This window comes from Zalophus californianus, chromosome 10, assembly GCF_009762305.2.
Source record: "Zalophus californianus isolate mZalCal1 chromosome 10, mZalCal1.pri.v2, whole genome shotgun sequence".
Lineage (NCBI taxonomy): Eukaryota > Metazoa > Chordata > Mammalia > Carnivora > Otariidae > Zalophus > Zalophus californianus.
Genome location: NC_045604.1, coordinates 28078576 through 28104123, shown reverse-complemented (window position 1 = coordinate 28104123; position 25548 = coordinate 28078576). Strand labels below are relative to the sequence as shown.

General features: G+C 39.6%; 1 protein-coding gene across 9 annotated transcripts in view; it reads left to right on the top strand.

The window, feature by feature from the left end:
* Nucleotides 1-25548, top strand: part of PPP1R12B (protein phosphatase 1 regulatory subunit 12B) — a 216497-nt gene that overhangs the window by 41174 nt on the left and 149775 nt on the right. For all 9 annotated transcript variants that reach the window (XM_027609982.2, XM_027609978.2, XM_027609977.2 and 6 more), the window contains exons 2-3: nucleotides 13971-14101; nucleotides 21354-21472. In XM_027609982.2, the coding sequence (XP_027465783.2) occupies nucleotides 13971-14101; nucleotides 21354-21472 (250 nt within the window). The remainder of the gene's footprint in view (nucleotides 1-13970; nucleotides 14102-21353; nucleotides 21473-25548) is intronic.

Below are 25548 nucleotides of genomic sequence, written 5' to 3'. Positions count from 1 at the left end.
TTCTTGGCAAGGTTCGACTTATTCTGAGCACACTGCCCGTGAAGTGCTCCAGGAGGCTTGTATTTGATTTCAGATAAGTAAGCACTTACCATCAAAGGAGACAGGGGCATTTCTCATTCTCCTTTCCATAAAGGATGCCATTGCATTGGTGGGCTATGTGGAAAGTCTTTGACTTAACAGTAAATTTTGAGTCTTTTTTTTTTTTTAGGTTTTCACTTGTCCATTATTCTGCCTTTGGAGCTTGAGGTTTCTGCTTTTTTGCTGTTCCTGATCTTTTCTGAGCTTAGGAATGCTGCCTCTTAAATAAAGGAACTTTCCTGGTTACCTCGGCACTACCACCAAGCTAGTCAGGGAGAGTGAAATCTAACTCTTATGTGTGACCTCAAGGGATGTTTGTGTTATCTATTGCTTTTTATTTTTTTTAAAGATTTTATTTATTTATTTGAGAGAGAGAGAGCACATGAGAGGAGGGAGGGTTAGAGGGAGAAACAGACTCCCTGCTGAACAGGGAGCCCGATGCGGGACTTGATCCTGGAACTCCAGGATCATGACCTGAGCCGAAGGCAGTTGCTTAACCAACTGAGCCACCCAGGCACCCTATTGCTTTTTATTATTCATCGCACTCTCCTACCTCTAGGACATAGCAGTCTGAGGGTTGAACTATAGGCCATGTTTCTTATATTATTGAGCTTGATGCCTTCAGGAAAAAATAAGTTATTCAGATTTTCAAAGTCTTAACCACCAGAGTCTTCTCTTTCAGCCCAAGTAGTGAATTGATTTTATTAGCAAAATTGATTATACCCAGATTTGGTCTGTTAAGGTGCGTCAGAAACAAGATGGTACCTTAAGAGAGGTCAACTATGTTTCCACTGATAGCCAGTATTTTCTTAGCCACTGACAGTGCTGAGGTCAGAGCAATGTAGAAAAACATTTCTCTGTCCCAGGGGTCAGATGCCTCAGGGATGCTGAAATGCCTAGAGCGATGAATAACACAAGTGTGTGTATTTGTCGAAACTCACTAAATGTGTACTGACGATCTGTGCTTTTCACTATATGTAAATTTTACTTCAAAAGAAAAATAATACTCTAAACAAGTGTTGAACTCTTGCTAATATGCATGTGACATGTTTGGGGAAATTATTATGAATATCTGAAATGAGATGAATGAAGGGATGGACATGTGATTAAGTATAGCACAGTGTTAATGGTGGACTACAGGCCATGTGAAGGTAAATGGGTATTCACTGTGAAATTCTTTCAACTTTTCTATGTTTGAACATTTTCATAATAAAATATTTGGAGAAAATGCCTAAAAAGGATAGGCAGGTAATATAACTTAATAAAGTAGGCTAAGTATAAAACAGTAGAGGATGGTGGGGCATGGGGCATCAGGTACTCATGCTCTGCCTAGAGAAGACAACTGCCACTCAACTCTAATTGTTACTTTGCATTGCCAGATATTCTAATTTTTAAAAAATCTCAAATGTGGAATTTTTTAATGTGAAAAATCTTTATTTTTAAAATGCCACACGGGCCAAAGAAAAGGCTTTTAATTTACCATTTTTCTATCCCAGAGATTTTAATTTTAGAGGAAAAATTGGAGGTGTCCGCTTGAATTGTAAAGTCACCATTGTTACCACTAACATGTGACTTTGAAGAGACCTCAGCGGTAGCGGAGACCTTCTGCCATAACCTCAATTCCCCTGCTCTGTGGGCTGCTGTACGATAATGCTTTGCCAGGGCCGTGCCACCGTATTCATGACACTGACCCAACCGGGGCTTTGCTGTGGGGCTGGGAACAGCTGTGAGATTGGGCTGGTTGGCTTCAATTTCCCTGGGCTCACTTTAGGATTATTTAATAGGGAAAGGGCAGTGAGTAGTACATGCTAGCTTGCTGCTCAGATGTAGTTCCTGGATATAAGTCACTTAGGCTTGAACAGAAATTAGCACTAGGTAGGAATCAGCAACAGAAAAGACTTCTAAGACTTCCTTATATTCCCTGTTCTGGCTACGTGATGGTGGTGTCGCAGGCTACCAAGGGTCCTAAGCTCTTAACAGTCTCTGTGTTATCCTTTTTCACCGTGGGCATTCTAATCAGCTATGCTGTCCCTTCTACCTCAGGGATGCTTCTCAAGTCCATCCCCTCCTCCATGCCTCCACTTCCAGGACCTTACTTGAAGACCTCATCCTCTCTAGCCTTGATTATAGTTTTCTCAGTGGTTGTCTCTGTTGTGAATTTTTCCTGCCAGCAGTTCAATCTTCATATTCCCACTACAGTTACTGTTCTTAAGATACAATTCTGGTAATGTCACTCCCTGGTTTAAAAGGCTCAGTACCTCCCTGTTGCCTTCAGGATGAAGGTTAAACTCTCTATCATGAGATACAGGGACCTTCATTGCTGCCAACCTATCCTACCAGCCTCTCTTCCTTCCATTTCCCGTTAACCTGTAGGGTAAAATTCAGATTCTTCAGTATGGCAAATGAAGCCCTGTTCAGATTTTCATGTGTGCTCCCATCCCCATCTGAGTACAAAATGCCAAACTTCTCACCATTCCAAAAGACTTTCTTTTTTTTTTTCCTTTTCTCCAGACCTTTGTGTTACTCTTCCCTTTGCTTCTGATGTTCTTTATCTCTGCTTTTTATTTTATTTTATTTTATTTTATTTTATTTTATTTTATGTTATGTTATGTTATTTTCATCCCTGCTTTTTAAACTGGCTAACTCCTTCTCTTTTATAACTCAAGTGAATAATATCCATTCTGCAAAATATTCCCTGTTACCCCCAAAGTTAGTGACTTCTTACTCTGTATTATAATACTTTGTACATATCACTCATTTTATATTAGAGTATGATTTCTGTTACATGTATCATTTACATATCTCTTTCTACCACAAAATGGTAAAGTCTTATTCATTTTTGATTCCTGCATCTTCTCCTAAGGATTATGTCTGGCAGAGTATAGGCCTCAGTAAATGTTTGTTACATGAATAAATGGAAAGACACTTTACAGTCAAGGAACGTATTACTAAGATAAATTCTTAACCTGTTCTTTGGTAATGTGAGTCAGTGTCAGATCCGGTACTTAAATCTGTGTTCTCAGATTTTCTGCCTGTGCTAACAATAGACTTGATGGTCCCCTCTGTAGCCAGGGACTGTTAGGGCAAAACCCAGCATGCAGCCCCTGAACTTCCTTTGCCAGCTGAAGAAGAGCATTCTTCCACTCCTGGCTCACTGTTTTCCCTTTCCTCTGATCCTTCTAATTTACTTCCTTGTCTTTTAACAAAACCTGACTGTGGTCTGTTGACATCTACTAGAACTTACAGAGAGTTTATGCTATATTTATATTTATTTTAAGTATATATTTTTTGCCCTTTCTGGTGTGGAAAGGAGTGTTCTTGCTATCTCTTAGAGATGAGGGCGGTGGGGGTGGGGAGCAGTAATAATAATAATAATACTAGCAGCAGCCAACACGTGGCATTTAACTATATGCTGTACATTAAGTATTTTTATGTACATTAGCTCATTTGTAACCCCATGAAGTAGGTACCATAATTGGTGTGATGATTTTATAGATGAGGAAACTGGAGCATACAGAGATAACTTGTTTTAAGAACACAAATTTAGTTGACTTGGGATTTGAACCCAGGAAGTCTATTCCATAGTCTGCATTCTTAACCAGTACACTGTTCTGGGTGGGGGTGCTTTCTTTACCACAGAGGACCCTGCATGTGGGGAGACATGCCAGTAAGTGATTGGGACTCACATATGACTAGCTTTGCCCGTATAAAACTCTTGATGAAAATGTGCTTGGAAAAGAGTAACCTCTTATTTTAATATCTCCTTTTAGGGATGAAATTTGCTGTACTGATTTATACTTTCTGAGAAGTCAGTCTTCCTGTAATTTTTTTGCGGCTTTTACTCCTTACCCAACTCAGACCCAGAAGTGCCTGCCCTCTTTTCCCAAGGCTTACTTGACAGCTGTGGATCATCGCCCATGTCGTAGCTTTCAGGCCGTACTCTCGCGGCTTATGAAACACTTGTTTATGGGCACGATGTGATCTGGAGTGAAATAGAAAAATCCCTCTCCCAGGACAGCAGTTTACTCTACATGCCAAGTTGGCAGCACCGTAGACCTTGGGGGGCTGTGGTTAAGATAGGTAGCCAAGATATGAGGGAGGTTTCTAATCCAGACTCATGCTAATAAACAGAGTGGTAACCAAAGCACTTTAATGGGATCTTTGTGTTTTGCATGTAGTCTAGCCAGGAGTGACCAACTCAGATCACCCAATTGGGTACATTCCTCATATGAAATTATTGGAGAGTTAGACTAATATCAGTTTACCCTATATATGCTAAAGCAAAGTTATTTTTAGGAAGATAGTATCAGGTATTAAAAATGTTCCATGGGCCAAGTGGTGTCTGGAGACTGGCCCATGAACTCTATTTTGGATACCTCTAAATTGGTAGGTAGAAAACACTTAGGTACTTCTGCAACTGAATATGTGACCTTAAATAAGTCATTTAACTTTCCCGGGACTAGTTTCTCTGTAACATGAAAAGTCCTAGTGTTTTATTTTTTTATTTAAAAAAAATTTTTTTAGTGTGTTTTTCTTTTTTTTTTTTAAAGATTTTATTTATTTGAGAGAGAGAATGAGAGAGAGAGAGAGAGCATGAGAGGGGGGAGGGTCAGAGGGAGAAGCAGACTCCCTGTTCAGCAGGGAGCCCGACGTGGGACTCGATCCCGGGACTCCAGGATCATGACCTGAGCCGAAGGCAGTCGCTCAACCAACTGAGCCACCCGGGCACCCAGTCCTAGTGTTTATTGTGTTAGCTACCATGTTCTTTCCTTCTTTTACATTTTTGTTGTAACATGCTTTTTCCAAGGAACCTCTTTTGATCAAGTCTTTAAAGGTGAATCATCCCATTAGTATGCCTCAGCTCTTATGTGCAGAGTTTGTAAGAAAAAAACTTCAAGAAGGGGTTTCTTATTTATATACAAGTGTCCGAGTGACTCAGCTGTGTACACTCTTGATCTGAGAGAAACTCATGCTTGGGATTTTTATCATTATTAGTAGGCCTCATTTATTGTTCCTCAAAATCAGGATTATCATTGAATCATGAAACAGAGATTTGGACACTGGAACTATAAAAGTTCTGTTTGAAGAATAACCATGGGCTTTAAAAAGATGGGCCCTTTATTCTTTCTTCTCAACTTTCTAAAAACCTGCCTTGATCTAACAAGAGGTAGGTCTAATGTATATAGCCTTGTATGGCACAAAATTTGCCAAAGTCATACCTTAAGACAACTTAATGGGCTTTTCTTCTTTTAAGGGGATAAATGCATGGGGAATGGAGAAGGTTGAAGGAAACATTATTTGAAGGGTAAGGGCTCGGGGCATTTAGAGGAGGCCTTAGTAGAATGCAAAATGAACATATTTTTGATATTAAATATTGTCAACCCTTAGTATGGTACTTGCTCTTAACTGAAGGAAGGTGTTTTCTGTTCCCAAATTGTAAACGTTTATAGTCTTGCAGGTAATATGCCAGTTTACTGAGAACAAAATCTTAGTCAGTATGACACTCCATGGGAAATTCTTTACTTCTGCTCTTTCTCTTGGCTATCTCTCCCGAAAGGCTACAACAAGGTTGTTGTAGGTCGGGAGTTGTCCAGAGCCTGTCTGACCACTGAGTACATAATCAGATATAGTTCTCACCATCTGGGAGCCAAACTGTCTATGCCAGTGGGGTTGTGAGTTTTTTACACAGGGCTGACAGTCGCTGGAGTCATCTGTCATGTTGGAGCAGAATGCTATTATGATTTTCACTTGAGTAGTAGTTATACTATATCATGATTAGAACAGAGAGACAGGTACTTGGAAGGACTGACTCAAGCGTTGGATCAGTCAATCTTAACTACTGATATGTTAAAGCCTTCTCATAGTGATGATCTGCTGATGGTTGACGTTTCCAAATTTACTGACTCCTTTATCACCTTTAATTTGCTGGCATAAATTCTTGTTCTGTGCTGAGGCTACCTCATTGGAGCAGGGGGACTTGGAGCTTTGAAATGTTGGGTTTCACAGCAAACTCCTCAGTCAGTCTTGCCACCCTAGTTTCAGTTTCGGTCCTCAGCCAGAGTTCTTCCAGCAAAATACCTAGTGGGAGAACCATGGGCAGGTCTTTCAAGGCATTTGCTATTAGGGCTAACTACTAGAAAAAAAACCTTCAAAAACTTTCTGTTAAATGTAGTTGTGTTTTAAAAAGTGGTATAATTAATGTTTTAACCATTTTTCATCTGGCAAAGAAAGGATGACTCACTGCTGTGATTTTCATTAATACCAAGGGATAAGGATGTGGCAGACTCTTCAGGTTCTGATTTCCTGTTTTCTGCCAATTGTGTTTTCCTATGGCTTCAATAATAAATTACCATAAACATGGTGGCTTAAAACAACAGAAATTTATTATTGCACAAGTTAGAATGTATTATCTGGAGGCTAGAAGCCTGAAATGCAGGTGTTGATAAGGCCGCACTCCTTCTATAGGCTGTAGGGGAATATTTGTTCTTTGCCTCTTCCAGTTTCTGCTGACCATCAACATTCCTTGACTGGTGGCTGTGTCACCTCAGTCTCTGCCTCTGTGGTCACATTGCCTCCTCCTCTGTGGTCTGTTTCAAATCTCCCCCTGCCTCTCTCTCTCTCTTTTTTAAAGATTTATTTGTTTGTTTTTAGAGAGAGACTGAGCAAGGGGAGGGGCAGAGGGAAAGGGAGAGAATCCTTAAGCAGACTCCATGTGGGGCTCGATCCCACAACCCTGAGATCATGACCTGAGCCAAAACCAAGAGTCAGACGCTTAACCGGCGATACCACCCAGGCGACCTCTTTCTAGCTCTTACAAGGACACTTGTCATTGGAGTTAGGGCCCGCTTTGATAAGTTGATCTTGTCATCTCAACATCCTTAATTATATCTGCAGGGACCCCTGGGCAGGTTATTCTTGTTAAAATAAGGTTTATTCACAGGTTTCAGGGACTAAGACATGGACATATCTTTTGGGGGGCAGCCATTCACACACTGCACCATTGAAAAGGAGACACATGGACAATACAAAATGGGTGGGAGGCAGCAATATACAACATCCTTGCCTGGGCCTAGTCCATACATGGAGGTGCTGTATGATTTTGATGGAATCACCTTGGGCAGCTTAGAGAGAAGTCTTTGGGTGATTCTAGATATCTGAGAATCAACTGAATGTACAGAAAATGTGACTTTCTATGCATTTGGGCATTTATTCTTCCACTTAACAAGTATCTGTTGAGGGCCTCTTGTGTGCCAGGTGCTGCTGTAGGTGTTTTCTAGGTCTGTCATTAGCCTTTGTGGAATTTATAGTCTAGCTTTGCTAGGGATGACTTTTGAGATGTTCATATAGGTGATTCAGGAATGTGGGGTTTGGCTGATTAATGTTTGTGTGAAAGAAATTATGCTCTTTGTCTTATCTCCAAGCATTTAGGGTTTCCAGCATAAAGTTGAAATTATGTAATTTGGGAGATTATATAAATTTTGAATTATATACCTTATATGTAAATTATTATTATTATTGAATTATATAAATTTTGGGAGGCTAAAGGACAAAATAGTGAAATGGATGGAATGGGGATATATTACAAACATCATCATCTCCCAACACGTTGGTCAGCATGATTTGTTGAAATCAAAAGTGTGAGCTGAAAAGTCCAAACTCACAGCTGGTATGCAGCATAAAGCCCAGCTTCTAGGTGTCATCTGCCCTGGCATCTCGAGCTGAGTTTTGTGGGGAAGAGAGTTGTTCTGGGGCAAAGGCAGGTAGTTTTAGCAGTATTCTGAGACACGAGAGCAAGGTCAGCTCTTGGAGCCAGCAGCACTTGGTGGTGGTGACAGTTGCAGGCTATTTTGGGAATGGAGGAGGCTTTGTTTTGTAAGGCTTTCTCTGCACTCCCAGATTTAACTCTGGCACCGATCAACCATCAGCCACTTTTGTCTTTGATATAGAGAGAGCAATATTAGGTACAGTAGAGAGATCATAGTTCCCTTTTATCATTTTATTGGTATAATCAAGTCTTTTTCCTTGGAGATAGCTTATCATTGCCAAGGAAATGTGACATGCTGATTTTAGGAAGTTTTAAATTATTCTGTGGCAATTTTCCTAATATCTCTCTGGACCAATAATTAAATAATATCTCCTTTTGTTAAGGAGCTTAGGAGAAGTTGTTATTTTAGCAATGTTCTGTGTATCCTCAGGAATGAAACATAGAAGGAAATGACATAAGCCACAGCAGAAGGAATAGGATTAAATGCAAAGAATATTCCCATTGATGTCATGAGTAACATCAGAAACTTCTTTAGCATCCTTTGCCTATTCAAGGAAAGGAAAGGCTCATCTATCTGGAAGGTTCATGATCGCTCTATGTAGAGGCATCATGTTGGGAGTCCATGCCCCTGGACAAGGTTTTATAGATGGACGAATCTGCTCATCCACCATGCTTCAGTCGTGAATGAGTCAGCAGCACAGCTGCAAATGGAGTGGGCAGAAGGGCATCTAAATTTAGTCATTATTCACTGGAGAAGGTTTTCAGTGACTATTTGTCTCGCCTTCATGGCTTTAGTCATATTCCTTCTTCTGGAGATAGAAACAAAAAGAATGGAGAATGGTCACTCCAAGATATTTCATGAGCACAACTCTGTGGATTGTCTCCGAGGATGATTCTCTTTCAGCTTAACAATGGTACATACTATTTTATTCACATAGCTCCTGAATTTAGGAACCTGCAGAATCCTGGACACTAGAGAGGGAATTTTTTGAAGTCAGACTTAATAAAAAGCTCTAAAATGTTTATAGTTCAAAGACTTTTTTTTTTAACCAAACTGCCTTCCTCCTATAAGATCCTGGAGGTGAGGGAGGGCAGTGATGGGTGAAGAGTTAGTACAATTTGTGCTCTTTCCTGGGGAAGCTATTTGTTGAACTGGTGGCTTTAAAACAACAACAATGCCAGGGTTTAGCTCCTTTAATCCTCACAAAATCCTATGAGGTAGGTCGTATTCTCATGCTATAGATGAGTGCACTGAGGGTGCCTGGACAGCTCGTTGGTTAAGTGTCTGCCTTCCACTCAGGTCATGATCTCAGGGTCCTGGGATCAAGCCCTACAACGGGGTCCCTGCTCAGTAGGAAGTTTTCTTCTCCCTCTCTCTCTGTGATCGCTCTTGTTCTTTCTCAAATAAAATCTTAAAAATAAATTTAGGGGCGCCTGGGTGGCTCAGTGGGTTAAGCGTCTGCCTTCAACTCAGGTCATGATCCCAGGGTCCTGGGATCGAGTCCCGCATTGGGCTCCCCGCTCAGAGGGGAGTCTGCTTCTCCTTCTCCCTCTGCCTCTTCCCCTGGCTTATGCTCGCACTCTCTCTCTCTCCCAAATAAATAAATGAAATCTTAAAAAAAAAAAAAAAAGAATAAGTTCACTGATCCTCAGGTTACATACTTCATTCCAGGTTATACATATTGGCAGAGCTGGTATGCAATCCCGGGTTTGTCTGACTTCAAAGCTGATGTTTTTTTAAGATTTTATTTATTTATTTGACAGAGAGACATCGAGAGAGGGAACACAAGCAGGGGGAGTGGGAGAAGGAGAAGCAGGCTTCCCACTGAGCAGGGAGCCCGATGTGGGGCTCGATCCCAGCGGAAGGCAGACGCTTAACAACTGAGCCACCCAGGCGCCCCCAAAGCTGATGTTTTTAACAATATAGTGTCCTTCACTTTGTGGACGGTATGGAGAATAATTTAACTGTTGACCTACTTTATTTTCTTTGAGATGATTCTTTGGAGACTGATGATCTGCCAAAGTACATTGCAGATTAGGCTAGTTTTTTGTTCTCAAACATCCTCACAATGTCTAAAAATACTGAAAATACTGTATCAAGAATTTGAGATTCATAGACAAAAATATAAAACTGAAAAGGGAAAGAACTGAAGTGGTGATAGGGTGAAGGAGATTAAGAAAAGGAAGGGAGAGAAGTAAGAGAGATGGAAAGAGTTTTCTCCTGTTTGATACCTGGACTCACTGGGCTTATTTTAGGCTCTCTGGGATTTGGCTGCTCTCATCTTCAAAGGACAAAGAATGATTTTGAAAACCTTGGCTTCCAAAAGTCTGGTGGTGGCCTGGCCATTGGAGCTAAAGTTTTTAGACTGTTGAGCCAAAGAAATTTTGTAACCGAGCATGAAGCAGTTGGCCCAGCTGCTTAACGCAGGTTAAGATGGCACATTTCATCTTCATGATACAGGAGTTTATTATTACATGGGCAAAGCATTTTCTTCTCCTTAGACTTTAGTACGTTCTTAAAAAGTATTCCCTTCCATCATTTCACTAAAAGGTCTTTATTAACAATTTTTAGCAAGGTACTCTGCAATGAGTTGGCCAAATCTTACCTATGGGGATTGCAGACTGGCAGACATGCAATATATCTGAAATTTAGTGATAATAATGGTTATGAAATATTTTACATGGTAAAGAAATAAAGAGTAAATGAGGAATGCTTATAGAAATTGGTAAACCTAAGAGAACATCGTAGTAGAAGAAATGTAATTTTTGGAGCTGCTTGTTGAAAAAGAGACCATTATGAATTTTGGCTATAAGAATCATCTGGCTTCCAAAGGTCAAGTTAGAGGAATATATTATATTGCATCAAATCAAATCTAGGCTGATATGTTAATCTCAGTAATTGTAAAAAGAGTTTCAAATGGTTTGAGAAAAATAAACAAAGATGCTTTTTGTAACCAGAGTTACCTAATTAAATTTTCATCCAAATTGAGTCAGTCTTTGTTCATGCATGCCCTTGCTTCTAGGCAGAATTGATGTGAGGTTTATCTCTGGAGGAAGTTCCTCTAAGTTCTCTGAGTAATAGATGTACTCCTTAAGCCATATATATATATATATATATATATATATATATATATATATATATATATATAAATTTGGAAAAGGGAAGAATATTTTAATAGCCTATACAGACAATTGTGGATACTCTTCTTGAATATTATACTAAAAGTCCAACAAGTAAGAGTTTCTTAAATATTAGTTGCAGTGCAGAATCTGAAACATGTCAGTGGATTTTTCTTACTTTGTGACATCAAAATTGAGTGGTCTAACTTATACTTTGAATGAATCTTTTACCCATGCATGATTATCTATACCATGTATTTCATTAGGACTTGGAAAATAAGGGTTCATTGAGTTATGCAGATTTTTCTAAATGTTAATGCATTTACTTATACATTTGTGGATAGTCCCACTGATCTCATCAGAAAAGTATTAAGAAGCTGTCAAGTTCATTGTAGTGGTATGTTTCCCAAAATTCCGAGTTCTTTTGGATGGCCAAATTTTGTCACTGGCAACAAATGCTAGTTATTTTCTTTGAAGTGACAGACTCACCTTGGTCATTTTCAAGTCTTTTTTTTTTAAAGATTTTATTTATTTATTTGAGAGAGAGAATGAGAGAGAGAGAGCATGAGAAGGGAGAGGGTCAGAGGGAGAAGCAGACTCCCCGCTGAGCAGGGAGCCTGATGCAGGAGCCTGATGCAGGACTTGATACCGGGACTCCAGGATCATGATCTGAGCTGAAGGCAGTCACTTAACCAACTGAGCCACCCAGGCGCCCCATTTTCAAGTCTTAAACCATAATTTGCATGTCAGTTCTTTTGAGTAAAAATAGCATTCCATGAAAAAGTGCCTAGTTCATCTCACAATAGATGGCACAAGTGCTTTTTTCTTGGAGATAACCATCATACTTTGGGATACAGCGGAAGTGCTTTATGTATACCTCCTATGTCACACATAATATTTAAAAGACTTATAACCAAGGATTGAGATTTAGTAAAATTAATAATATTTTACTGCTTCAACAAGGTCATTTTAAAATTTTTTTAAGATTTTTATGGGACACCTGGGTGGCTCAGTTGGTTAAGCTTGTGCCTTCGGCTCAGGTCATGATCCCAGGGTCCTGAGATCGAGCCCCGCATCAGACTTCTTGCTCAGCAGGGAGCCTGCTTCTCCCTCTGCCTGTGCTCCCCCTGCTTGTGCTCACTCACGCGCTCTCTGTGTCTCTCACAAAGATTTCGTTTATTTATTTGAGAGGGAGAGAGAGAGAGAGTAAGTGAGATAGAGAGAGAGCAAGTGAGAAAGAGAGAGAGCAGGAGCAGGGGGGAGGGGCAGAGGGAGAGGGAGAAGCAGACTTCCCGCTGAGTAGGGAGCCCGATGCGGGGCTCCAACCCAGGACCCTTGAGATCATGACCTGAGCCAAAGGCAGACACTTAACTGACTGAGCCACCCAGGCACCCCCATCAAGGTCATTCTTAAATAAAACTGTTTTGTTTTGTTTTTTAAAGATTTTTATTTATTTGTTTATTTGCAAGACACAGCAAGAGAGGGAACACAAGCAGGGGGAGTGGGAGAGAGAAGCAGGCTTTCCTCTGAGCAGGGAGCCCAGTGCGGGGCTCGATCCCAGGACCCTGGGATTATGACCTGAGCCGAAGGCAGACGCTTAACCGACTGAGCCACGCAGGCGCCCCTGTTTTGTTTTGTTTTAAACTGTGACCACCCAGGCGCCCCTGTTTTGTTTTGTTTTAAACTGCGAGTACGTGGTAGGGAAGAATACAGTGAGTACTGGTTATCCTTTGAGGCTACTGCCTTGATTCGTATTAAGGCACTGGTAGTTTTATCCATAATACCTTATGTATCCTTAGTGCAAATGTCAACACAGTGAAAAGGGCAAATAATGTCTTAATATTGTTAGAGAAAATCATTTTGATCTGAAAATAGCTTCTCAGCTGAAGTTTTAACTCCCGCCACACACACCCCCAGGCCCCAAGGAAGGGATTTAAAGACAAGTTTTTTTTTTCAAAAAGGAGTCTCATTTGTTTCTAGGTCCTGAATTATTCCAACTGCTTTAGAACAATCAAAGCCTTGATAATGATTGCCCTTATCAATGTGGGCATTTTACCTCCTTTTTTTCTATAGATAAGTTAAGACAGCCTTTTGGTCTGCAGATCTCATTGCTATTTGTTACTGTTTCTTTTAGGCTTATGGTAAGCCTAAAGTTTCTATTTAAAGAGCTCCTCTGCTTTCTCCTAATTGTTGCTGTGAGATGGGCAGTTAAGGATCCCTAACCATCCAAACTACAAACATACTTTGCCGTATTGTGTGGAGCCATTCAAAAAACACATGAAAAGAAAGTACATTTCTTCAGTTTGAAATGATCACCTCATCCTTTCTCACCAAAGCAGGGATTGTTTGACAACCCTAGAATCTTCAACTGTAGCTTCCCACTGAGAAAATTGCATTTGATTCTGTGTGATTGTTTTCTTTTGAAATTCATAAGCAAATTAGTGGTTTCTAGCATGTCCTCTTTTATATTATGATGATGAAACAGCTCACCCATTTATAGTACTTTAGAAATCACTTTCACAATTAATCCTAATAGTACTATAAATAAAATTAAGTATCATTATACCTATCTCACAGCTGAGATTTGTTTTAAAAAACTTAATTATTTATTAGAGAGTGCATGCGAGTGCGTGTATGTGCACACATGAGTGAGGGGAAAGGGAGAGAGAGAATCTCCAGCAGACTCCCCACTGAGCACAGAGCCCGATGCAGGGTTCGATCCCATAAGCTCGAGACTATGACCTAAGCCAAAACCAAGAGTTGGACACTCAACCACTGAGCCACCCAGGTGCCCCCACAGCTGAGATATTGAGACATACAGACAATTCAGGGGTTTGCATAAAATCACAAAGCTTAGAAGTCATTCTCTGGACACTTTATCAGTATGCAAGAAATAGAAATTAATGTATCATTACAACTGTTGTATTGTCAATGCCCAGAGAGTGTCTGGCACATAGTAGAACTCAGTAAGTACTTGTCCAGTGAATGATTGGACTTTTCTTTTCAGGCCTGTATTGATGAAAATTTGGACATGGTGAAGTTTCTGGTGGAGAACAGAGCCAATGTAAACCAGCAGGACAACGAGGGCTGGACACCCCTTCATGCAGCAGCTTCCTGTGGTTATCTCAACATAGCAGAGTGAGTCTCTGTATGGGTTTGGATTATTTGTAGGAATAGGCTTCATTTCTCTTCTGCTCTTAAAAATTTGAATTCATAAATAGTTATAATTTCTATTACAAATTATAAAAGCAGGAGTTTGAATCATTTTTAAGGAATAATTGATACTGTTTTTATATACCTGCTAAATCCACAATTTTTTTTTAAGGATTTATTTATTTATTTTAGAGAGAGAAAGAAAGACAGCACAAGTCATGGGAGGGACAGAAGGAGGGAATCTTCAGGCAGACTCCCCGCTGAGCGCAGAGCCCTACATGGGGCTCCATCTCATGACCCATGAGATCATGACCAGACCTGAAACCAAGAGTCAGGTGCTTAACCAGCTGAGCCACCCAGGTGCCCCAAATCCACAGCTTTTTAGTTGAAATTTTTTGTTTGCTTCTATTCCCAGGTAATTCATATTTGTTTGGATATTTAGAGGTAGCTTCTGTTGTACTCTCTGGGTCACTTTTTGAGCAACTCTAACAATGTGTGGGCAGGCCTAAAGATTTTTTTCTGGACTTCTTTGTAAACTTGTTTTATTGTTTAAGAAAAAAAATCAGTGCTTAGTACAAATGAAGGTAGAGAAGGCCTGGCATACTGATCACAATACCCATATAGTTAATAGCAGAAGAATGAGCCTAAACATGGAGCAAAGGAAGGGTAGGGATTGGCATGTATTCTCCACATTAGTTGAATGGGTATGTTTATTAAGACACATAAGTAGCTCCTGACCTCCATCACAGCTAGTTGCCCCTGCCTTGGGCAGAGAATCCTGGCCACATCATGTCTGGTATATAAGAGGTACTAAATAAATGTTGAGTGAAGGAATGAAGGTTATTTTTATTTATTTATTTTTTTAAAAGATTTTTATTTATTTATTTAACAGAAATAGAGAGCACAAGTAGGCAGAGCGGCAGACAGAGGTAGAGCGAGAAGCAGGCTCTCCGCCAAGCAGGGAGTCTGATACAGGGCTCGATCCCAGGACCCTGGGATCATGACCTGAGCCAAAGGCAGCCGCTTAACCAACTGAGCCACCCAGGCACCCCAGGTTATTTTTATTTTTATATTACTTATTTATTTATTTTGAAAATTTAATTTTTTTTAAGATTTCACTTATTTTGAGAGAGAGAGTGCACATGCAAGTAGGGGGAGGGGCAGAGGCAGAGGTAGAGAGAATCTCAAGCAGACTCCATACTGAGCATGGAGCCCGATGTGGGGCTCAGTCTCATGACACTGAGATCATGACCTGAGCTGAAATCAAGTTCTGGCCACTTAACCAGCTGAACCATGCAGTATTTTTAAGTAATCTCTATGTCCATCGTGGGGTTTAATCTCACAACCCAGAGATCAAGAGTCACATGCTCCACCAATTGAGCTAGCTGGGCACCCTTGAAGGTTATTTATTTATTTTTTTAAGGTTTATTTATTTTCGAGAGAAAGAGAGCGTGCATGTGCATGTGAGTTCGGGGAGGGACAGAGGGAGAGAATCTCAAGCGGATTTGCTGATTTGCAGAGCCTATTGGGGCAGGGGGAGGTTTGATCTCATGAGCCTGAGATCATGACCTGAGCAGAAATCAAGAGTCAGACACTTAACCAACTGAGCCAGCCAGGCACCTCTGAAGGTTGGTTGGTTTGTTTGTTTTTTAATATTTTATTTATTTATTTAATTGACAGAGAGAGAGAGAGACAGTGAGAGAGGGGACACAAGCAGGGGGAGTGGGAGAGGGAGAAGCAGGCTTCCCGCGGAGCAGGGAGCCCGATGTGGGGCTCGATCCCAGGACCCTGGGATCATGACCTGAGCCAAAGGCAGTCGCTTAACCAACTGAGCCACCCAGGTACCCCGGTTTGTTTGTTTGTTTGTTTGTTTTTTAAATAGGAAGGAGGGCTTAGCAGTTGAAATATCTTTAAAATGAGACAATCGAGTGTATTCTAGATGAGAGTAGATTTAGGTTGATAAGGTAAATTCACTGAATCAAATCATGATATTCTGTGATCCTTTGAAAATCAGATGCTTGTTTTAAGGCCCCTTTCCATATAATTAGAGCTCTATTACATTTCTCTTATCTAGCAAGCAGCAGGGAGGATTATGTTGGCAGCTGTGTGAGGCCTGGGAATGGCTTCCTACACAATCTGATTTGCCCAGGTTTCCTGGGGGAGAGCCTGTGTCTCTGTTTTGCTTTTGAGCCAGAGATGCTCAGTGGGAGAAGTTAAACAAAGGGGGACTCCGACCAGAGAAGCGCTATGCAGCAACGCTGGTGTTTGACTGGGCTGCTTGTTCTAAAAAGTGGACAACGGGATTGGCCCCAAAGCCAACAGAAACGAACAATGCAGTTTTCTTTAGTCTCAGTCCTTCTCCGTGTTCTAATTTAGTAAAAATCAGTCACGTCTTCAACCCTCAGACTGCCCTCTTTTTAGAATCTCCTAGGAAAGGCTCTGATTCTCAGCCTCACCACTAATGCCAACATTCTCCAGTCTAAGACTTACGGTGGCTTCCTCATAGATTTTGATTTTTACTTTAAAAATTTATCTAAGAAACAGTTATAGAACATGTTAGCACCTCATTTTTTGTATGTCATTATTTGTTCAGATGGCTTGTTTGTGATTTTTGAGTTACCAGATCTCATTACACTCAAGAATTTCACTTTTTACCCTTTGGAAGGTAACCAGCAGAGCCCATGCTTGGAATTAGGATCACTTGTGTTGGCATTGTCCGTGGAGTCTCTTTTTTTCCTCTTTTTGTGAAGCTGAGTGCAGAGAATGATTGTAAATGCTTTTTTACAGTGATTTCTTTAATTCGTCTTTCTGGATGAACACAATTCCTTTGGAAACAAGTTCAAAATTTAACAATCTCCTGCCCAAATAAATAGTACCTTGAGTGAAAGGAATCAGTAAGAGTTACTGTTTCCTTATATAAATTATTACTCATTAGACATATGAAAGTCTGACCAGGAGAGTGATGATCTAGACTAGAATCTATTGCATAGGTGGGGTGGTGGTAGGGATGGCCTTCTTTAATTTATCTTTCATTATGCATATCATTATTAGACAGGTTTTGACCTTGTCATTATTTACTTATTTGTGATACTTTCTGTACAATGGAAAAGAACCCCACTGTTTTATGTTATCATTTCGGTTGCTTTACCTTAGGTCCTATGAACAGTGTTTTAGATAGGATTAGCCCTTGGTCATTTTGTCTTTTTTTTTTTTATCTTAAAGATCTTAAATTTTTACACTCTTATGCTCTGAATCATAGGAATTCTAAATGTCAAGGGAATGGAAACAAACAAAAGGCAAACTAGCTTTCTAGGAAGAATCTAAGGGGCGCCTGGGTGGTTCAATTGGTTAAGTGTCCGCCTTCGGCTCAGGTTATGATCCTGGGGTCCTGGGATCAAGCCCCGTGTCAGGCTCACTGCTCAGCAGGGAGTCTGCTTATCCCTCTCCCTCTGCCCACCCCTCCCCCAGCTCATGCTCTCTCTCTCACTCTCTCTTGCTCTCTCAAATAAATAAAATCTTTAAAAAAAAAAAATTGAAATGCACTCTGTTTCATGTTCCATTACCTTTTTGTCTCATATTTGAACTCAGTATGATATACTTTTAAAAAAGAGGCTATTATTTTTCTCATTTTAATTTGAGTTCAGGCTTATTGTTAGTAAGCTGGATGTTTTATATTTTTATTACCAATAAGTGTTTAACTTAGAAGCAGCGGGTTGACCCAAGGGTACAGCATTTAGTTTGAATTTATAGTTTATTGGGATGCTAATTTATTCTGAGTTTTTAAACACATTAAATTTTCTTTCTTCCTCCTTTAGATAGTAGTGAAAATACTTTATATCAGTCATGAGTTAGGAAAAATAGAAGGGCTTTATTTTCTGAGGGGCATATTTATTGAGATAATGGGTATTTCTGAGCCTTTAGGTAACTATAAAGATTCTCAGGAGTAAAGTAAATATTACTTTATAGAATGATATTTATTCTTGTTCAGGTAAAAGTGGGAAACTAAACAGGTTTTTACTTCTTTTTTTCCTAAAAATGGTCTAGAAAGGTAGCCTTGCTTAACAGTAATCTCTGATTCATGATGAGCCAGATTGCCTTCTAGAAATGAGTCTTCTTGATCCTGAGCATAAGAACATGTCAGAAAAGGGAAAAGCAGGGGCCTGTATACCCAAGTGACATTGTGCCCGATCCAGGAAGGGAAGGAATAGATGTCAGAGCAGAGTGGGTAAGATGTTTCATTTATTTCAGGTACTATTTATGTAGTGCCGAGAGAAAAGAGATGATGTCAGAATGTTACAGCAATAACAGTGAGAAAGACACAGTTCTTGCCCTCAAGTAGCTTTCAGCCTAATTGGGTGGTTGCATCAATAGTGTCTTGGCAGAGGTCCAGAATTAGTGCTGTGGAAGGCAGCGGGGGGAGGGTGGAATTAAAGGAAGGAGACAGAGGATTCATTTGGTGAGAACAAGCAAAGGCTGCATGAAGGCAAAAGCATTTTAAATGGACATTGAAAATGGAGTTTCTAGAAGGGAAAGGAGATGGGAGGGTGTTTCATCCAGTTGGAGGAAACTACTGAGCTGTGGAAGATTGCTGAGTGAGAGTGGGATATGTTTGAGAACATTTAGTAGTTCAATGTGATTAGAATATAGGGTACAGGTCAACCCAAAAAGCATTCATTGAGTGCTTACTGTGTAGATTATTTCCATTTTGACTTTTCAGGGTGGGGGAGGTGTAACTGAATGTTTCTTTGGCCTGACGTTGAGGAACCAGAAGAGAGAAGATATTGAATATGTGGAAATGAAGGAGTAATTGATGAACAGAGGACTGGTACTTGATAGAACTAAGAAAGTAGATATAGAGAATTAACCTTTGAATTGGAAGAAAGTTTCTTCCTCTGAGACTGTGAGGGAAGGACAGGGACAGCTGAAAATTAGATGACTTGCGAATGCTTTTACACTTTATATATGTGCAGCTGATCCAGAAATTCACATTTATTGAGGCTCTGTTATACCAGGTACTAGGCACTGAGAAAGCACAAACATGATTTTAATATAGTCTCTGTTGATTCTTTCTCTTTGCCAACTTTTTGAATATAGTGACCATATTTTGATTATCTTTTGAAAATCTACAATATCTGGGGCACGTGGGTGGCTCAGTCATTAAGCGTCTGCCTTTGGCTCAGGTCATGATCCCGGGGTCCTGGGATCGAGCCCCACATTGGGCTCCCTGCTCTGTGGGAGGCCTGCTTCTCCCTCTCCCACTCCCCCTGCTTGTGGTCCCTCTCTCTTGCTGTGTCTCTCTCTGTCAAATAAATAAGTAAAATTTTTAAAAAATATATTTAAAAAAAATCTACAATATCTAAAATGTGGTACCTTAAACATAGTAGGGGACCAATAAATGGTCACTGACTTGTTGAAGCTGATTTAAATAGTTTTCTTTCCCCCTTTATTTTTTATTTATTTTTTTATTAACATATAATGTACTATTTGTTTCAGGGGTACAGGTCTGTGATTAATCAGTCCTACACAATTCACAGTGCTAACCATAGCACATACCCTCTCCAGTGTCCATCACCCAGTTACCCCATCCCTCCCACCCCCCTCCACTCCAGCAACCCTGTTTCCTGAGATTGAACCTCTTATGGTTTGTTTCCCTCTCTGGTTTCATCTTGTTTCATTTTTTCCTTTCTTCCCCTATGATCCTCTGCCTTGTTTCTCAAATTTCACATATCAGTGAGATCATATGATAATTGTCTTTCTCTGATTGACTTATTTCACTTAACATAATACCTTGTAGTTCCATCCACATCATTGCAAATGGCAAGATTACATTTTTGTGATGGCTGCGTAATATTCCATTGTGTGTGTGTGTGTGTGTGTACACACACACTATGTCTTCTTTATCCGTTCATCTGTTGATGGACATCTGGGCTCTTTCCATAGTTTGACTACTGTGGACATTGCTGCTATAAACATTGGGGTGCAGGTGCTCCTTCAGATCACTACATTTGTGTCTTAGGGGTAAATACCCAGTAGTGCAATTGCTGGGTCGTAGGGTAGTTCTATTTTCAACTTTTTGAGGAACCTCCATACTGTTTTCCAGAGTTCTTTCCCCCTTTAAATACTCTGAGTATTTGTTAGAGTTCCTAGCATTACTGGGATTCTCATTGGCCCAAAAGCAACTTGATCTAGTGAACAGATGAGCTAGACTTGAAGATGGGAGGCTGGGGCCACCACTTCTGTCAGTTGCCACTTCTATGATTTCAGGAAAATAACATGTATGAGCCTCAATTTCTTGTGGAGGTAGTACTGCCCATATTGTCTACTTCTTAAAATTGCCTGACACATTATGTAATTTTATGTGAAAGCACTTTGAAAATCAAAAAGGATACATTTAAGGTATTAAAATGATCAGACCTTTCTTCTTTAGAATTGAGTTTTGTATTTAGTGTAGAAGGTTTCACGTAGATGGCTGGTTGAAGGGAGAGTTTTGTGGAGGCATAATTTAGGCAGATTAATGCATATTTTATTTCATTACTTTTCTGTTTTCATACCCAGCACTACTTAATATACTCTAATGAGGCATTGAGAAAGTTTTTGTGAGAATTACTTCCTTACATATCTTCTGAGGGCTCTTACTGACAATATTACAAGTGTATAAATCCTTTTGGGAATCTGTGTTTGGATCTCAGGGAGGGTGGGTGAGTTTTTATGGCTGCATGTCTTCCTAATGGTATTTAGAAAATCTCTTGCTATCCAATGGGAGTGAGAGGGTGGAAGTTAGGAATATGAGTGTGAGGGGCGCCTGGGTAGCTCAGTTGTTAAACGTCTGCCTTCGGCTCAGGTCATGATCCCAGGGTCCTGGGATCAAGCCTCACATCGGGCTCCCTGCTAGGTGGGGAGCCTGCTTCTTCTCCCTCTCCCACTCCCCCTGCTTGTGTTCCCTCTCTTGCTGTGTCTCTCTCTGTCAAATAAATAAATAAAATCTTTAAAAAAAAAAAAGAATATGAGTGTGAAAGAAATCCTGTTTGTTGGTATTGCTTGTCACGAAATAGAGAAGCTTCCAGTCCTAATTATTGAAGGCTAATGGAGTTAGAAATTAATAATGGAACATGTTATCTGAGACCACATTTAAAACCCCAAAACAGTGGCCTTGCTCTGTATTGAAGACCATATGCACAAGTATAAATTATTATTAGGCTGACAGAGATAATGTAGATCCTGGATCTTGTCTACACAGGTATTTCATTAACCATGGAGCCAGTGTGGGTATTGTGAATAGTGAAGGTGAAGTCCCCTCTGACCTTGCAGAAGAGCCTGCCATGAAGGATCTTCTTCTGGAGCAAGTGAAGAAGCAAGGTAACCTAAGCGATTTCAGGGGACCAGGAGAGACTTTCAAACATTGCCACTTTCTATCCTTTTGCTGTATAGAATTTTTCATTATCATATGATAAGAGAGGATTAGATCTGTCTCCACAGCATTAGTCATCAATCACCAACATCATGTATTCTCTTAATAACTCACACAAGAATAGCCCTAATGTCAAAAGGGTGGACTGGTCATTCCTTGTTTTTGTCGTATCCGGTATACCCTTTGTATAGTTGGGAGTGACCTGAGCATTCTTTGATAATACAAATCAGACTGATGAGGAGCATGAAGTTTCTCACTGTGTGTACATGGTACTGGATTTGGCTACACATTATAAAGTCTAAAGAAAGGATGATATACAGTGTAAATTTGAGTATTGGGCAAATTCTGCTGGTGACTTTGTATCTTTTCTCTTGATGAGAGCTGAAAGTGGTGCTGGTAAAAGTATTTATTATAAAACCTCTGAAATGATCCTTAACCATACTGACCATGAAAATTATTCTGCAGTTTGTTATTTAGAAGAATAAACTCTACAAATACTTAATTTTAATTTTCAGAAAAATCCATATCAGAGAATAAGTCAGGATTTTCCTGAAGTTTCTGTGTTCTTTTAATAAAAAAATATTGCAAATAGTCAGATGGCAGGGAGGACAGGTTTTAGGAAGTTTGCTAGAACCATCAAAAAACTTTGTGGACATGGTTTGTTGTGATGTTTACTCTTTCTGTTAAATTAGCTTACCCACAATCTGCATTTCATTCCAAAAGATTTAAGTTCCAGTGGCCTTTCCTGATGTGATCCTTTAGAACAGGCAGGCCAGTCCTGGCCGCATCCATTTGTTCACATATTACCAAAAGCTGCGTTTGCACTTACCACAGCAGAGTTGAACACACCGAATGGCTCACAAAGTGGAAAATATTTGATATCTGGCTTTTTATGGAAAGTATGCCAATACCTTAAAATAATGATGTTCTGGGGCAGTTAATACTTGTTTTTACTGCCTTCCCATGTATAATTTTTGTGCTCTTTGAATTAAAGAATTTTATACTTAGTTTACCGTTCAGTCCCACTCAGCCTTATGCTAAGATTGGCATCACTATTTACAAAAACTTTTTTTTTAAACAAACGGTTTTTATAATAGCTTTGATTTAAGAAACCAACTTTTCTTTAAAGATTTTTATTTGTATATTTGTCAGAGAGAGAGAGAGCACAAGCAGGGGGAGCAGTAGAGGGAGAGGGAGAAGCAGGCTCCTCACTGAGCAAGGAGCCTGATGTGGGACTCGATCCCAGGACTCCAGGATCATGACCTGAGCCGAAGGCAGACACTTAACGACTGAGCCACCCAGGCATCCTGAAACCAACTTTTCTTTAAAAAAAAAAAAAGATTTATTTATTTGAGAGAGAGAAGGTGGAGGGCAGAGGGAGAAAATCTCAAGCAGACTGCCCGCTGAGTGCAGGGAGTGACCCATGAGATCATGACCTGAACCTAAATCATGAACCAGACACTCAACTGACTGAGCCACTCAGGCGCCCCAAGCAACCAACTTTTCTATTTGGATTTCTGACTCTTCAATTAAGGAATATGCTCTTTAATTAAGGAATATGCTCTGTTCAATTAAGGAACAAGAGGTATTCAAATGTATGCTTAACAATTTAGCACTGTTCTCTCTTTGTGTGGAATTCTGGTATATTCTAAATCAGATATCCCTTTCAGTTTCAAGAGGATATAACAGTCATAAATTAATATGCACCCAACTTTTGAACACCTAAATATATTAAACAAATACTGACAGATCTGAAGGGAAAAATAGACAATGATACAATAATAGAAGGGGACGTCAGTACCCCACTTTCAACAATGGATAGATCATCTGAACAGAAAACCAACAAGGAAACATTGGACTTGAACTATACTGTAGACCCTGTGGACCTAATAGACATATACAGAACATTCCATCAATAAGAGGAGGAAAACTGGACTGGAAAACTCAAACTCACAAATATGTAGAGATTAAACAATGTGCTACTAAACACCCAGTGGGTCAAAGAAGAAATCAAAAGAAGAATTTAAAAATATCTTTTTTTTTTAAAGATTTTATTTTTTTATTTTGAGAGAGAGAATGAGAGATAGAGAGCACGAGAGCGAAGAGGGTCAGAGGGAGAAGCAGACTCCCTGCTGAGCAGGGAGCCCGATGTGGGACTCGATCCCAGGACCCCAGGATCATGACCCGAGCCGAAGGCAGTCGCTTAACCAACTGAGCCACCCAGGTGCCCAGAATTTAAAAATATCTTGAAAAACACGAAAATGGAAACACAGCATGCTAAAACTTATGGAATGCAGCAAAAGCAGATCTTAGAGGGAAGTTTATAGTGACAAATGCTTACATTAGGAAAAAAGAAATATCTCAAATAAACAACTCACCTTTACATTTCAGAGAACTAGAAAAAGGAATAAACTAAGCCCAAGTTAGCAGAAGGATGGAAATAATAAAGATCAGAGCAGAAATAAATGAAACAGAGACCAGAAAAAAAAATAGAAAAGATAAATGAAACTAAGAGCTGTTTTTTGAAAGATAAATAAAATTGACAAACCTCGGGTGCGTGGGTGGCTCCGTTGTTAAGTGTCTGCCTTCGGCTCAGGTCATGATCCCAGGGTCCTGGGATCGAGTCTCGCATTGGGCTCCCTATTTGACAGGAAGCCTGCTTCTCCCTCCTACTCCCCTGCTTGTGTTCCTGCTGTCACTGTCTCTTTCTCTGTCAAATAAATAAATAAAGTCTTTAAAAAAAATTGACAAACCTTAAGTTAGACTAAGAAGAAAAGAGAAGACTGAAATAAAACCAAATGAAAGAAGAGGCATTACAGCTGATACCACAGAAATACAAAGCATGATAAAAGACCACTATGAACAACTATGGTTAACCTAGACGAAATAGATAAATTTCTAGAAATTTGCAACCTACCAAGACTGAATCAGGAAGAAACAGAAAATCTGAACAGACTGATAACAAATAAGGAGATTGAATCAGTCATCAAACAATAAGAAAAGCCCAGGACCAGATGATTTCTTAGGTTAATTCTACCAAACATTTAAAGAAGAATTAATACCAATCCTTCTCAAATTGTTTCAAAAAAAGTGAAGAGGAGGGAACACTCCCAAACTCATTTTATGAGGCCAGCATTACCCTGATACCAAAGCCAGATAAGGACAGTACAAGAAAAGGAAAGTATAGGCCAATATCCCTGCTGAATATAGATGCAAAAATTCTCAACAAAATATTAGCAAACCAAATTCAGCAGCACAACAGAAAGATCATACACTGTGATCAAGTGGGGTTTATCTCTGAGATGCAAGGGTGGTTCAACATACATAAATCAATAAATATGATACACAACATTAATAGAATGAAGGGTAAAAATTATCATCTCAACAGATTCAGAAAAAGCATCTGATAAAATACAACAACCTTTCATGGTAAAACTTCTGAACAAATTGGATATAGAAGGAATTATTTCAACATAATAAAGGCCATATATGACAAGCCCATGGTTAACATCATACTCAATGGTGAAAGGTTGAAAACTTTTCCTTTATGATCAGGAACAAGCAAGGGTGCCCACTCTCACCACTTCTATTCAACATATTACTAGAAGTCCTAGCCAGAGTAGTCAAGCAAGAAAAAGAAATACAAGGCATGTAAATCAGAAAGGAAGAACTAAAATTTTCTTTGTGTGCAGATGATTATGATCTCATGTATAGAAAATTCTGAAGACTACCAAAAAACTCTTAGCACCAAAAACAATAAATTGGTTAGGAATAAATTTAACCAAGGAAGTGAAAGATCTGAAAAGAAAGAAATTGAAGAAGACATATATAAATGGAAATCCAGCCATGGATTGAAAGAATTAATATTGTTAAAATGTCCAAAGCCAGCTATAGATTCAATGTAATCCCTATCAAAATTTCAGAGGCATTTTTCATGGAAATAGAAAAAAACAATCCTAAAGTTTGTATGGAACCACAAAAGACCCCAAATTGCCAAAGTAATCCTGAAAAAGAACAAAGCTGG